This window comes from Phoenix dactylifera, unplaced genomic scaffold, assembly GCF_009389715.1.
Source record: "Phoenix dactylifera cultivar Barhee BC4 unplaced genomic scaffold, palm_55x_up_171113_PBpolish2nd_filt_p 000007F, whole genome shotgun sequence".
In the NCBI taxonomy this organism is placed as follows: Eukaryota; Viridiplantae; Streptophyta; class Magnoliopsida; order Arecales; family Arecaceae; genus Phoenix; species Phoenix dactylifera.
The window spans coordinates 1,272,048-1,284,786 of NW_024067666.1; the positions used below are offsets into that span (position 1 = coordinate 1,272,048).

At 38.2% G+C, this 12,739-nt stretch overlaps 1 protein-coding gene across 1 annotated transcript; it reads right to left on the reverse strand.

Moving 5' to 3' along the window:
- Window positions 1-4,303: 4,303 nt before the first annotated feature.
- On the reverse strand, window positions 4,304-10,400 carry LOC103712308 (homeobox protein knotted-1-like 2). The gene is given in 6 exon segments (XM_039115717.1): window positions 4,304-4,804; window positions 5,075-5,095; window positions 5,097-5,329; window positions 9,781-9,919; window positions 10,004-10,117; window positions 10,218-10,400. Coding segments are annotated over 6 exon segments (813 nt in total). The 5' UTR covers window positions 10,311-10,400; the 3' UTR covers window positions 4,304-4,591.
- Between the last annotated feature and the right edge of the window lie 2,339 nt (window positions 10,401-12,739).

The following is a 12,739-nucleotide window of genomic DNA, read 5'->3' on the forward strand; positions in this document are numbered from 1 at the left end:
GGAACTGTTTCAGTGTTCTAGTTTTAAAATTAATGACAAAAAATAATATGATCCGTCTATTTTTTTATGGAAAAGGAGGCTAAGTAAGCAGCCACCCGGCTTTTATTAAGGATGATAAAATATTTACACAAGGAGTGAGATCAGGTGATAAGTTGCATAAGCAGAGAAACCAGGAACGAAAGTAGGAAGCATCTCAAGCATCAAGAACCTCAAATGTGTAGAGCCACGGTAGAAATTCTTGCCAAAGTCTGTGCCGCAGGCCATCGTCCATTTACTGAGATACCAAAAAGGTGCAAAGAGATGATTAAATGGTGCAAGGAGATGATTGTGAACATGCCTCGCCCTTGTGAACGTGTCTCGTGGATGAGCTGGTCCAGTGGACCAAGCCAAATTGATTGATGATTCAATTGATACTCTAGACCTCTACATAGCTCCTACTTATAATATTAGTGTTTTCCTTTCCTAGTTTGAATAGAACTAGGTACCTTAAAATAATATGACTAATAGAAATAATTAATATATATATATATATATACACACACTAGAGATGGACCTTGACTTCTATATCAACTTAGCCTTTTATCTCTCCACCTAAACATTCACAGTAACATCCGGTCTAAATCTCTCCTGAAAAGAAAAGTATCGATTTGACCAACCTGTTTCGAGGTCGAAATGATGAGATTTTGGTCTGATTCAATCCTTTAAGAGGTTGGCCCAAAGTTGTAGATCTTAAAAAGCTATTTTATTTCTATATATATATATATATATATATATATATAATTGGGCATTATATGACCAAGTTAGAGCTTTCTAAAGTTTGATATACGATTCGACTGGCGGATCTTGCTTCTAGATCCTATCCAGTCTTATAATGCGGCCAAAATGGTTCATATCGAGTCTACTGATTTTTTTTTTGAATATGAGCAAAGTAATTTACATCAAAACATGTAATTGGGCGAGCTTGAGTAAGCAAAGTCGAACTCTAGTTCGGCTTGTTTGCTAATCAAATGAGTTGAACTCAAACTGAATTTTGAGCCAAACATGAACTAGCTTGCGAAGTTCACTCGCCCGGTTGGCATCCCGAGATATAGGCAACTAGTGAAGAAAAGGTATAAAATTTTGGGGGCACTACAAAAAAAAAAAAACTATTCCGATGTTTTTCAGAGCTTGTACCGACGTTTATAAGCGTCGGTAATTTTGGCGCCAACACTTTTCAAAGCGCCGTAAAAGCGTCGGTAACACTTTTTGAAAGCATCGCTAAAGGGTCAGTTTTTAGCGATGCTTTTTTGCGACACTTATAAGCGCTAGGCAGTTAGCGACGCTTGAAAGCATCGTCTTTTAACCGCTTATTTTTTTATAACAATGCTTTAAAGCGTCGTTATAATTTTCTTTTGAAAAAAATTATTTAAAAAAAAATATCTCTTTTAGCAAGCTTTGAAGGTCAGAGGTCATCCTCCCAGAACCATGGCGCCTTTTCTTTCAGCAAGCTCAACAAATCAAAATTCAGGAGAGATGCGATTGAGTAATCCAGAACCATTCGGGCCACTTAAAAATTAAGCTTGTTCAAAAGATTTTGGTTGCTAAACAATTGTTATCAGTGCTTTGGTTCAAAAGATCTTAGAATTACTATTCAAACCTTCCTCCATAAATGGCAACAAGCATTTGGTGATTCCATCTCAATACCTCATCTAGGTTAGTGCTTCTGCTTCCCATATAAATGATATAAGCCTGAGAAGTATAAGAGGTGGTTCATTGCCAGACAGAGAGTGGAAAAAGCATGGGATGGCTTCACAAGTTTCTATTATATAAGAGAATTAACACATCAATAATAGAAAATAGAAAGAAACGTAGAAATAGATTAGCAAAGACATATAGAAGCAAAGAATTTTGGGCATCAGGCGAAGAAATTGGGCAACTGGACTCACCCATTTGAATCCATCACATCCCTCGAGATCTTCATCTTCTTTGTCGTCCCCTTATACAGATCTGCGAGCTTGCAAAGCAACGTTCGCTCGATCTGCGGCGTTTTCCTGGCGGATGCCTCCCTGCCTCTTCTCCCTTCGCCAAATGCAGAAAAGATATCCTCCCCAAAGATGCCTCCCGGGAACCGAGCACCATCGCCGCGGCACCCACCTGTTGCGGCGTTCCCACATGCCCCCACCGGCTGCTGCGCCGAACGGATTGGAGAAACTGAAGAATTAGAGCGACGAAGAGAGAAGGAGAAATCGGCCTCCGATGATTCTTTCTAAAGCGTCGTTTCTATTTTGATTTCCGCCAACGCTTTTTTGCGTCATCTAAGTTAGGCTTCCATCAACGCTCTAAAGAAAGCGTCGGTATCCGGCAAATTTTGGCACGCCAGCTAAATTGTCGACGCTTTTTCTTAGCGTCAGCAGTTGAGTATTGGAAATAACTATTTTTTTCTGTAGTGGGGACACAAGAAGTTGAAGTATATAGAGGGATGTTATTATGATAATGGCTATACGTACTAGCTAGTTTCATGCATGCAGCACGTTAGAGATCTTTCAAACTTTTTATACTTTGGAGGGAGAACGCAAGAGTCGTTGTTAAGGACCGCATTTTAGTAAATGTTCAAAATTGCCGTTATCTACCAAGGGATATGTACATCTGTTCATCAATATGTCAAACTTAAATCGCTAAGTGAAAGTGCAAGCAAGGAAATGAATTAAAGATTACAATAGCAAGCAGAAATTGTAATTGCACATCTTATAAAGCAAGTTCCATTCAAAAATTGAAGACAATAAATAATCATAGTTGGAACATTGAATCCCCCTATTGTGAGATCTTGAGTTCGTTTCAGGATGAGGACATAGCAACTGCTGATCTCATTGGTGTCATCGCCACTAAATTTACCATGGCATCATTTGGACTCCTGTTAAAACAAAGACAAAATAGTAAATAAAACTACATTTAAGATTTTTTTCTGTTTTTTTTCTCTAGAAAATGCCACCATCCAATTTTGAACACACCCAGAGTCTCTTCCAAGATCGTGAGGTGGATATCAATCTCATTCTACTTTCAAATTATAAACTACATAAAGAGATAATTACCGCAATAAAGACGTAAACTTCATCTGGTAAAAGCAACCTAACGTAGGCTCAGTGGAATATTGTATTTCTTGTACATATAAATTCTTTGAAGAAAACCCTAAAACTCTGGGGGGAAGGGGAGGGGGATACTAAAGATTTTTTTCCTTTAATTTTATAAGCCAAAGAAGTCGGAATAAGCCAGCCAGCTTTTTCCAATGTCAATGAAGTAGATGCCTTGCGTCGGCATTTAGGAAAAAGTTGAAGGCTAGGGTCAGAGTTACAACATATCAGTGTTTAGAAAACAGTTGATAACATGTAGAATATAGAAAGGATCTATGTGAAGCAGCCAACTAGCCATCTAGCCTTATCTTGATGGGTACTCCTCTTCATTTTGGAGCCGTCAAGGGTTGCAAACTTGGACTAGGGCATGCTTGATCTCGATCCAACAAGAATATATTTTTGGGTCTTGATTTTATATCCAAAACGAACCCACGAGCTAATCGAATCAGGCCGATTGGGGCTACTTAGGTTGGGATAAATTTGCAGTTCTGGTTAAGTATTTAGCATTTCATTTATAGCTCAATATATAATATTTGATAATTAAATATAAATTATTTAAAAAATCAGATAAAACTAAAAGCATGCGAATATAAAATAAATTTTCATTCAAAAACTTTTTTTTAATTTAATGAAAAATAGAATATTCCTTTTTAGAAAAAGAGAACATACTTAATTACTAGTTTACGAACTTGAGAATATCGTAAATAGGATCTACCGAAACAAATGATGAATGCTCATGTATAATAAAATGAGAGCATGTGAGAAGATGTGGGTTGCTAGGGTAAACAAAGAGGGATGAATTTAGGTGAGAATTTCTCAATGAATTAGAAAAAATATTTAGGGAGAAATAAAAGGGTATTTTATGTGATTTGGGTTTCAAGTTGTGTTGAATTAGTTCTGGATCACAACGGATGTATTTTTTGTTAATCCAAATTAGACGTGGCTAGGTCAGGTTGAAAATTATGAAATCTAGATCCAGTCTAGCTTTCTAAACATTTCTAGTTCTAAGTTTTCATCTCTATCCAATTTATGAATTTTAAAAACAGATCAGATTGAACTTAATCAGGTTAGATCACCAATCGGCATGTCCATTGTAGCCCGATATCCCCATTATATTTCTCAAATGAAAGATTAGATAAATAGATAAAGCATGAAGCATCCTATCCCCACAGATCAAAACCATAAAGCAGCATAGCCGAACAAAACATCCCATCCCGAAAGATTAGCACTATGAACAAATGACCTCAAGAGGGTTGAAGGCCAAAGATTAACACTGAACATGTTACACTAGCAACTTTTATGAAACTGAGACTATAAGTAAACTACAATTAATATTACTGAGTACTTTTATAATGATATGGTATAATAACCATTCAGAAATAATGATATATCTTCCTACATCTATGTGTGTATAGATAATGCTATATCCAGAGGCTTGCATCCACGCCTGGGAGGAATTCTAAGTAGGTTGTGCCAGGCAAAAGTCACGGGCCAAGACGATACATGCCGTCACCCATGAACTGTCCTTCCATGAAGAGAGCAGCAGCAGAAGCATTCTGTGGATGGAATCCATCCATTACGGCAAATTGCATGTCCTCCGATGGCTTCCAATGCCGCTTCCTTTGGTTTATGAACCAGTTGTTGATCTGCTTTGGATCAAGGCCTGTTGATTCTGCCAAGGCCACCTTCTCCATTTCCTGCTCAATGTACATAGATGCATTGGATCCAAGTTAGATACAACCTTTTTTTTTTTTTTTGTGAGAAAAAGCACAGCCAGAGATATATGAAGCCATAATTAACAATGTCAACAACAAGGTTAAAAGAACGCTAATGATGTAGGCTGGAAAACACAGTGTACCTAGTTTATACAGTCTTTGTATCGTCCAAGTCAGCCTTAAGGAAGGGTAAATAGTGTGCAATGTAATGTTTTTAATGAAAGGATATATCAGCTGAACTATAGAACATACTGAAGGATATGGCCAGTTGTTAGTGCAGCTCCCACCAATTGAGTAATCTCTGTCGCGCTTCCTTTGGTAGCTTCCCTTTCTTCTTCTTTTTGGACAGCTCTTGCCTAAGGCTGCTCAAATACCCGCTGTACTTCTTCAGAAGGTGGCGCTTCAGCTCTTTGTCCTTGGCACGGGGGTCAATCTCCAAGTGTTCGCCTTCTTCCCCACTGACAACGTGGTCCTCTTCGGAGAAGCCAACACCTTCGCATTTCTCATCTGCAAGTTCCACAGGAACAAGTTAAAAAGCTAAAAAGAAACATTGAGAATAACAAGTTAGGGAGGAAAGAATATATATATATATATATATATATATATATATATATTTATGCATAACAGCAACAACAACTTTTCTAAAATATTGTTTCACTACTTAAATTCTCACTTTGTTTTAATGTCGCTTGATTCTTTTCTATCATAGTAATAAGAAGATGGGACAAATATCGAACATCAATGGTCCAATTTTCGAAAGCCATCGTGTTGAATTGGAGTCAGTGGTTAAAAAGAGACTGAATATTGACTAAATATACAGAAATACGAGACTGAACTCAAAAGGCTACCCAGAGAAAGACTGAGATAAGAAGAAGTCAAAAATAACAAGGAATCAGGGTCTTTTAACAGGCTTTATTCTGCAGTTATATCTTAGTTTGAATCCATCCAGAAAATAAGTGTCGAGTAGAAAGTTGGCATGTGACATGTCTAGTGTATAGTGGCCAACAAGATATTATCAGAATGATATCGCCCAACGATTTCCTCCAAAATACAAATGAACTGGATGAAACATCAGAGACTTCAAATAATCCAGTCCATGAGGTTTTACATACAAATGCTTTCTGCAAAGTCAAATTAAGGCATAGACTTCTATTTTCTGATATCAGCTTTACGAGTCCTTTTTCATTATGTACTCTACTAAGGAATTCCACTGTCTTACAATAAAAAAAAAGAAGAAGGAATTCCACTGTCTTTGGAAGCTAATATCAGTATGTTGGATGCCACTAACCAAAGGAAACCATCCTGATAAAATACAGAAGAGATGCTAGCAAAAAGAATTTAAAGATGAACAAAGATTAAAAATGTACTATATTCAAAAGTGGCATCATAAAATTTCAAATGAAACTGTCGGAAGTTTAACAAAGCTATATCATGATTCCACACATATTTACTTTATTTCTTCCAATATAACCTTTTAAATTCTATCAAAAGGGTCCATTTTCCATATTCAAAAGTGGCATCATAAATATCTAAATGAAACTATCGGAAGTTTAGCAAAGATGTATACAAGATTCTGTACATATTCACTATTATTTCTTCCAATGTAACCTCTTATATTTCCATCCCAAAGCCCCATTTTGCTTGAACATCAATATCTCACTTCTAAAGTTTTAAGAATTATATTTTTCTATAGAAATTTGGGTTAAGCAGGAGTGCCAATGGGATGAGGAAACAAATTGGGTTCGATCTAATTTCTTTCCTTCACCATGAGAGGAACAGCGATAGACCACAATGGTTGATGATTGAGATAGAATGTTAAAGATAATTCACTAAAACAAAGTGCCGCCAAATTTAGTAGTACTGGCAATGCAAGGAGTGAAGCTTATGTACTGAAATTAAGTGGGCATTTATGACCTTTGGATGTCATACAAGGCAATCAGATTTTGCAACTCCCGTCTATTCGTAGCAGTTGCAATGCCGACCAATTGAAGAGGCTTTTCGATAGTTGAGGGCTTAATATATCAGTATCTTAAAGGGAAGTTCCATTTAAGAATTTAGAAAAGAACCCAAGTGAGAATACTTATGATCTCTACGTGTATCTTCGCACATTTGTTTTCACAAAGCCACCGCTACAAAATTTCATTAGGTATAAGCACTTAAACTTGAACACTTGATGTTTCCATCTGAACGATTTGTAATTTTAAATTCTAGGACTAATAATATATAAACTTGCAGGTTGATATGCAAAATGAAATTATCGCAAGTTAATGATATTTTTATAGTGATATTAGACTATATGTTTCTTAGAACACCTTGATATTGGATATCTCAGCTTCAAATATGGATGTCGTATACATGAATTATCTTAAATCATCTTCTTCATTAATCAATGAACATTTAACTTCCACCCAAAAAAAGAGAAAAACCTGAACATGGTAGGATATCATGTAACCTTACCTCTCTTACATGAAGTTTTAAAAATCTATTGGAAAAAGAAAGAACATCAGTTAACGCGCAGATCACATAGCATAAAATGAGGAGAAAATTTGGGAGTCCGTGTTGATTCTTGAGTTTTTGAATTTTAAACATTATTCTAACTATTTCTATGCTCCATTTCATGAAGGGATGTTCACAATTTTAGAGGGTCTATCAGAATGTTTCCATGGGATATCTTCAAGAACATCAGCTGTAGCTCGGCTGATACATTTGATAGAATATGCAATGGTGGTGGAAACACAAGAACATGAAAAGAAAATACTTTATATAAGATAATGGAGTAGTACAACTTTTCTTCAAAGAGGAATACAATTTTTCTCTCAAGCCCTCTCTATCTACCACTCCTTTCTTTTTTCTTCCATGCATTCTTCTTTATGATAGCCACATATTTATAGGCACTAGAAGTGACCTTTTAACTCCCCTAATAAGTACATCATAATAAGACCTTTTAAATTATCCATATGACCCTTTGGATACTTTATATGACCCTTTGGATACTTCATATGACCCTTTGAATTCCTCAGCACAACATTTATATCTACAATCAACTAGGCAGCCATATAAGGCCATACGGATAATTGGTGCGCCTCTACAACAAAGCCATGATTGGGAGAATAGCCTGGAAAATCTTATAAATAGCATGGACTTAACGAGGCTTGACTCATTTGAATTGGTTGATTTCCCAACTATTCTGAAGTGAAAAGATTAGGGTAGCTTGTCAAAGATTTTCAGCAGATTGTAGGCTTTGGCAAATCATTTCTTTCTCTAATGGCATATCGGTTATCTACGAGTAACATTCGTTGATACTTTAATGCATCCCCATATATTTTTTAGATACAAAGAACTCATCTCTCTATACTTGAATCAATTGGTCAAAAATTCGACAGCTCTTCCAGGCAAAAAGATGAGACGTTTAATCCCATACAGTCACCACATGAACCTGCCAAGGCACCTCACAGGCAGAAAGTGAAAAATTAGCTGCACTCTATTCCATCAAAGAGGCAATTTGCATTCACTAGTACAAAACTATGACTAATTCCTTGGACACAACAACCCTTCACAACATGGGTTTCCGACCTCAGAAAACTGTACGATAAGCTAAATAAACCAATTAAACCATCCTCGAAATACTGCTCCCGTTCTCATATAACATATATAAAATTTATAATCCTTCACTTCGAAATACTTGCACTACCTACGTTCATCCATTGTATATTGCACAAACTAAAATAGAAAAAATATAATCCCATATATACTTTATAAAAGTGCGTATAGTGCAGGTACCATTACACATGTGCTGCATCCTCAAAGCACTAAGATGGTTCCCTTGCCATGGGGCGGGCCAAACCCTGACAAAAATGTACCATAGAAGTAGCTGGAATTGTTGGTGGGTGGGAGAGTGATTAGAATGGCATCCCACGTTGGTGGGTTAGTGAGTGAGAGAGAGAGAGAGACAGAGAGAGAGAGACAGAGAGAGAGGCTTTAAAATGGAGGAGGTTAAAGAAGAGCCATGATGCTATCATTCATTTTGTTTTCCATATCCTTAAAAAAGAATACTATCATTCACTTATTCTCGGGGAAAATATTCTCTTTGGAACGTAAAGAGTGGTTTTTTTTTTTTTTTTTTTGATATAAAGGGAGGTGTAAAGAGAGGCTTTATTAGAACCAAAAATATGATGATGAAGAAGAGACATCCATCTTCAGGATGGATAATATGGTGGCTATCCATGGTGGGACTCTACAGTGAGAATATTTTAGGTCAAAATGCTAGCTTATTAAACCCCCTCCCCTCAAAAAAAAAAAAAGAAAAAAAAAAAAAAGAAGAGACAGAGAGTGTGTGTGGGGTTTCCTCACTCTCCTCCGTACGTTTATATATTACTAGACAAACAGAAAGCCATCTTCATGCTCTCTTCTTCTATAAATAATATATATAAAAGATAATAACATCAATAATAGTAAAACTATTTAAATTGGCACCTAAATAGAGGAGACGAGACGTTGAGACCATGAGAGCTGGGTGTTCTATATCCTCGTGATGGGGTCATAGAGAGCCTACTGAGTACCTTCCGACCCATATCTCTAGTTATTATATTATATATTGATAGAAGCTAAAAATATAAAATTAAAATAAACGTTGCCTATAATAAAAACCAAGTCGGTTAAGTTTCTCTCAGCCCAGTGTGGAAGGTGGAGGATGGACGCCACCTCGTAAATATATTTGGACTTTTTTTTCTCTACCGTCAAACTGCCGAACCCTTCGGCATTGCACTGCTGGAGAGTAAAGTGGGTGGAACCCTAAACACATGACCTACAATCGCTCTTCACCTCTTTTTCACTGACGATATGGAAAGAAAAAATCAGTGAATGATAAATCCCAAGCCCATGAAATAAAGTGTTTTCCTTTTATCTTGGATTCCTTAGCTTTGATCATATTATAATGGCAAGAGTCTCCCGCATATTACCAGTAGACAAGAAGCGAGCCCAGGTGCCGTTGGTGAGAGCATTGAACTGTGACTCCACATTCTTTAGGAAGTCTGTGGCCTCCTGCAATGGCCTCGCTAGCTCCTCCCGGTACTTAACTAGCAAGTCACGGTAGCCGTCCTACAATATGGTTTATGCCTCACAAGTCACAAGCAAATAATCAGGATAAGAGAGATGCAGGCAAAGAGATGGTTGAGGAGGCACCATGAACTTGTCGAGCTCGGGGTCGGCAGATGCCTCCTTTGGGCAACCCGGGCACGCCTCCAGCTCTCGGGCCATGGCCGAGAGCCGGGCGATCACCTCCGGTGGTGCTCCCACCTACATATATAGAAGTACATGGGAATTATTGCTGGTAAGCCAAGAGGATTATATAATTATAGATTTATAGTAGCATAGACTATAGAGTGTAGAATGTGACCTTTTGGCAGTCCATATAAGCTCCCAATAAGCTCGGGTACTGAGGATGGGAAATGATCTTGGCCTTGATAGTCTCCACATCACCCTGAGGCATCTTCCCATGCTTCTGAGACTGGTACTGGGAGGGGCCAGCCTCGTCTTTGAAGGTTGGAGGGCTAGGGTTTTGGAGCAGCGCAGCAGGTAGAGCTCAGGTCCATAGGCGGCGGAGCTCGGTGGTGGAGTAGGTGATGCCATAGGGTGCCGGTGGCAGCAGACGGGACGAGGAAAGGTATATGGAGACCCCACCTAGAGTTCCCACCACCCAAGTGGGAGAATTCGTCCATCCCCCAACCAAGCAAGCCCAAAAGAAAATTAGGAAGAGAGAAAATATGAGGAAAGAAGTAGGTGATAGAAGGGGGAGGAGGGAGGGAATAGAGGACGGGGCACTAGAAGAAGTCTAGAAGGCCAAATAGACCCAAGAGCTATGGGGAGAAGGGGAGATGGAGAAGTGAAGAAAAGCCATGTCGGTGTCTTTCTTTTCCATGTCAAATCATAGAGGATGGTGAGCGTATCGCTGTGGAGTTGAAACCTTAAATCAGATTAAGGAAAATTAAAGCGTATTGATCTGAGAAAGATTGACCCAAATCTAATAGAAGAAGGGAGAAGAGGAAGAAGCGTAGAGAAATAGTGTTGAAACAAGGCATGTGCACACTGCTGGTGCCATCAACTCATGTCTGTGCTTCTTCTTCTCTTTTTCTTCTATTGAGAGTCTAAAGCTTTTAGATTTGATCCAGGAGATGAGGCGGATCAGCAGCAAGAGGCCAGCAGGCCATGGCCCATGCCTTGGCATCTGAAAGACCTCGTGTTCCTTTGTTCTTTTATGGGAAAGGAGAGGAGAGAAAGTCTGAGATGAGAGAGAAACAGATCCTCTGTTTGTGCACGGTTGCACCGTAGAGTGCCGTGCAGCACTCGATGACTGCCATCAAAAGATAGATGGCCATCCAACAAAAAGCCTTACGTGTCATACACGACGCATCTGTTTGATGGTCGTCCATTTTTGATGGCAGCCATCGAGTGTGGCACAGCATTCTGCAGTGCAAATCAGTGGCCCCGCAGAGAATCTTCAATTGATAAAAAAGAGTTAGGCTTTACATTATGTTCGGATCCCTTACAATATATAGAGGACATGCATTCTTAGATGAGCAACAAGTAGTCTATCTCAAAGTTGAATGGCTATCGATTATCTCTCAACTTCTGCCTTGCATTACACGCCATCCTATTCGCCACAGTTGAGAGATGGGCCATCCATCTTCGAGATGGAAGGAGTGTCACCTATCAAGTATACGCCTGATGTAAAAAAACTCACTATAGATTAACCACTTCCATCTATAGTTCTGTTTGTTTCTTGTCATTAGCTTCACATGTCTTAATTTTTCCTTCTTTTGTTTGGGGGGATCTGGGGTTGGAATATTCTTGGAAAAGTATGACTCCACTTCCTTGTGAGGAGTTAGTGAACTAGGATAGTGATGCAAGTGGTTAGGGCATGTCGGGAATATGAGAATATAAATAATAGAAAAGGGTCTTTGGAAACCAATTGAGTAGTTTGCCAAAATTTCAAACGAAATCGAAAAGGGGTAGACAAAAGACAGCTAGAGTTTGAGTACATATGGCATTGCTATATAAGTTACAAAAATGACCAAATACTTATGGGTGTCACTATAATTTTTCCTAGTATTAATTAATCTATGACTATTTGGTTATATTTGTAACTATTAGATGGGTAATCGATGAATAGAATTCCAAAGTTACAAGGCAATGGGGAAGACCTTTCCTTAATAGTGACTTTGACCTACTATAATAAGTTACAAGCAGGTTATCCATCTGTATAGTACAAAACCAAAGGATGAAAATATGAAACTTGGGATTTAAAGAACTAAAAAATCAATGAATTTCCTATTTGTATAATTGATTAACAGGTGAAAATAGAGAAAAAGCATCGATCATATTTTCCCTCCGATTCCTTGTCCATTGTAGCAGGAACCATAATAGCGACTAAAATTGGTTATGCAAATCATTTTAACTGGAGATGCCGAGCCTTTCAATGGTGCATTGGATGGAAGCATTTAATACTAGTGTTTTTGTTCTTGGTCTTTATTTGTTTTCTGTAACTCCATTTCTTGATATGCCATCTCCAGAGGCCAAAGAACTCTACCGATCAGGGGAGGAGTCTTAAAGAGAGGCTGTTGGTATAGGGAGTCTTGAATAGAGGTTGGGGAGGCAAAAAGGAGGAAGAGGACTACAGGAGAAAGCCTAGGAGGATAAGGGCTTGGGAGAGCATTCTTGTTGAGGGAGAGGGTAGTTTATCTTTTTATGATGGTGTGCTAACAACATTGGCTGCTTGGAGGCTGGAGGACTATTGCAATGATTTGGAAGCATGAAAGGCCTCTAGGAAAGGATCAAAGTTGAAGGGTGTCACTATAATTTTTTCTAATATTAATTACCCATAAATTAATATTAATTACTCCTTGTTCATCAAAGTCAATC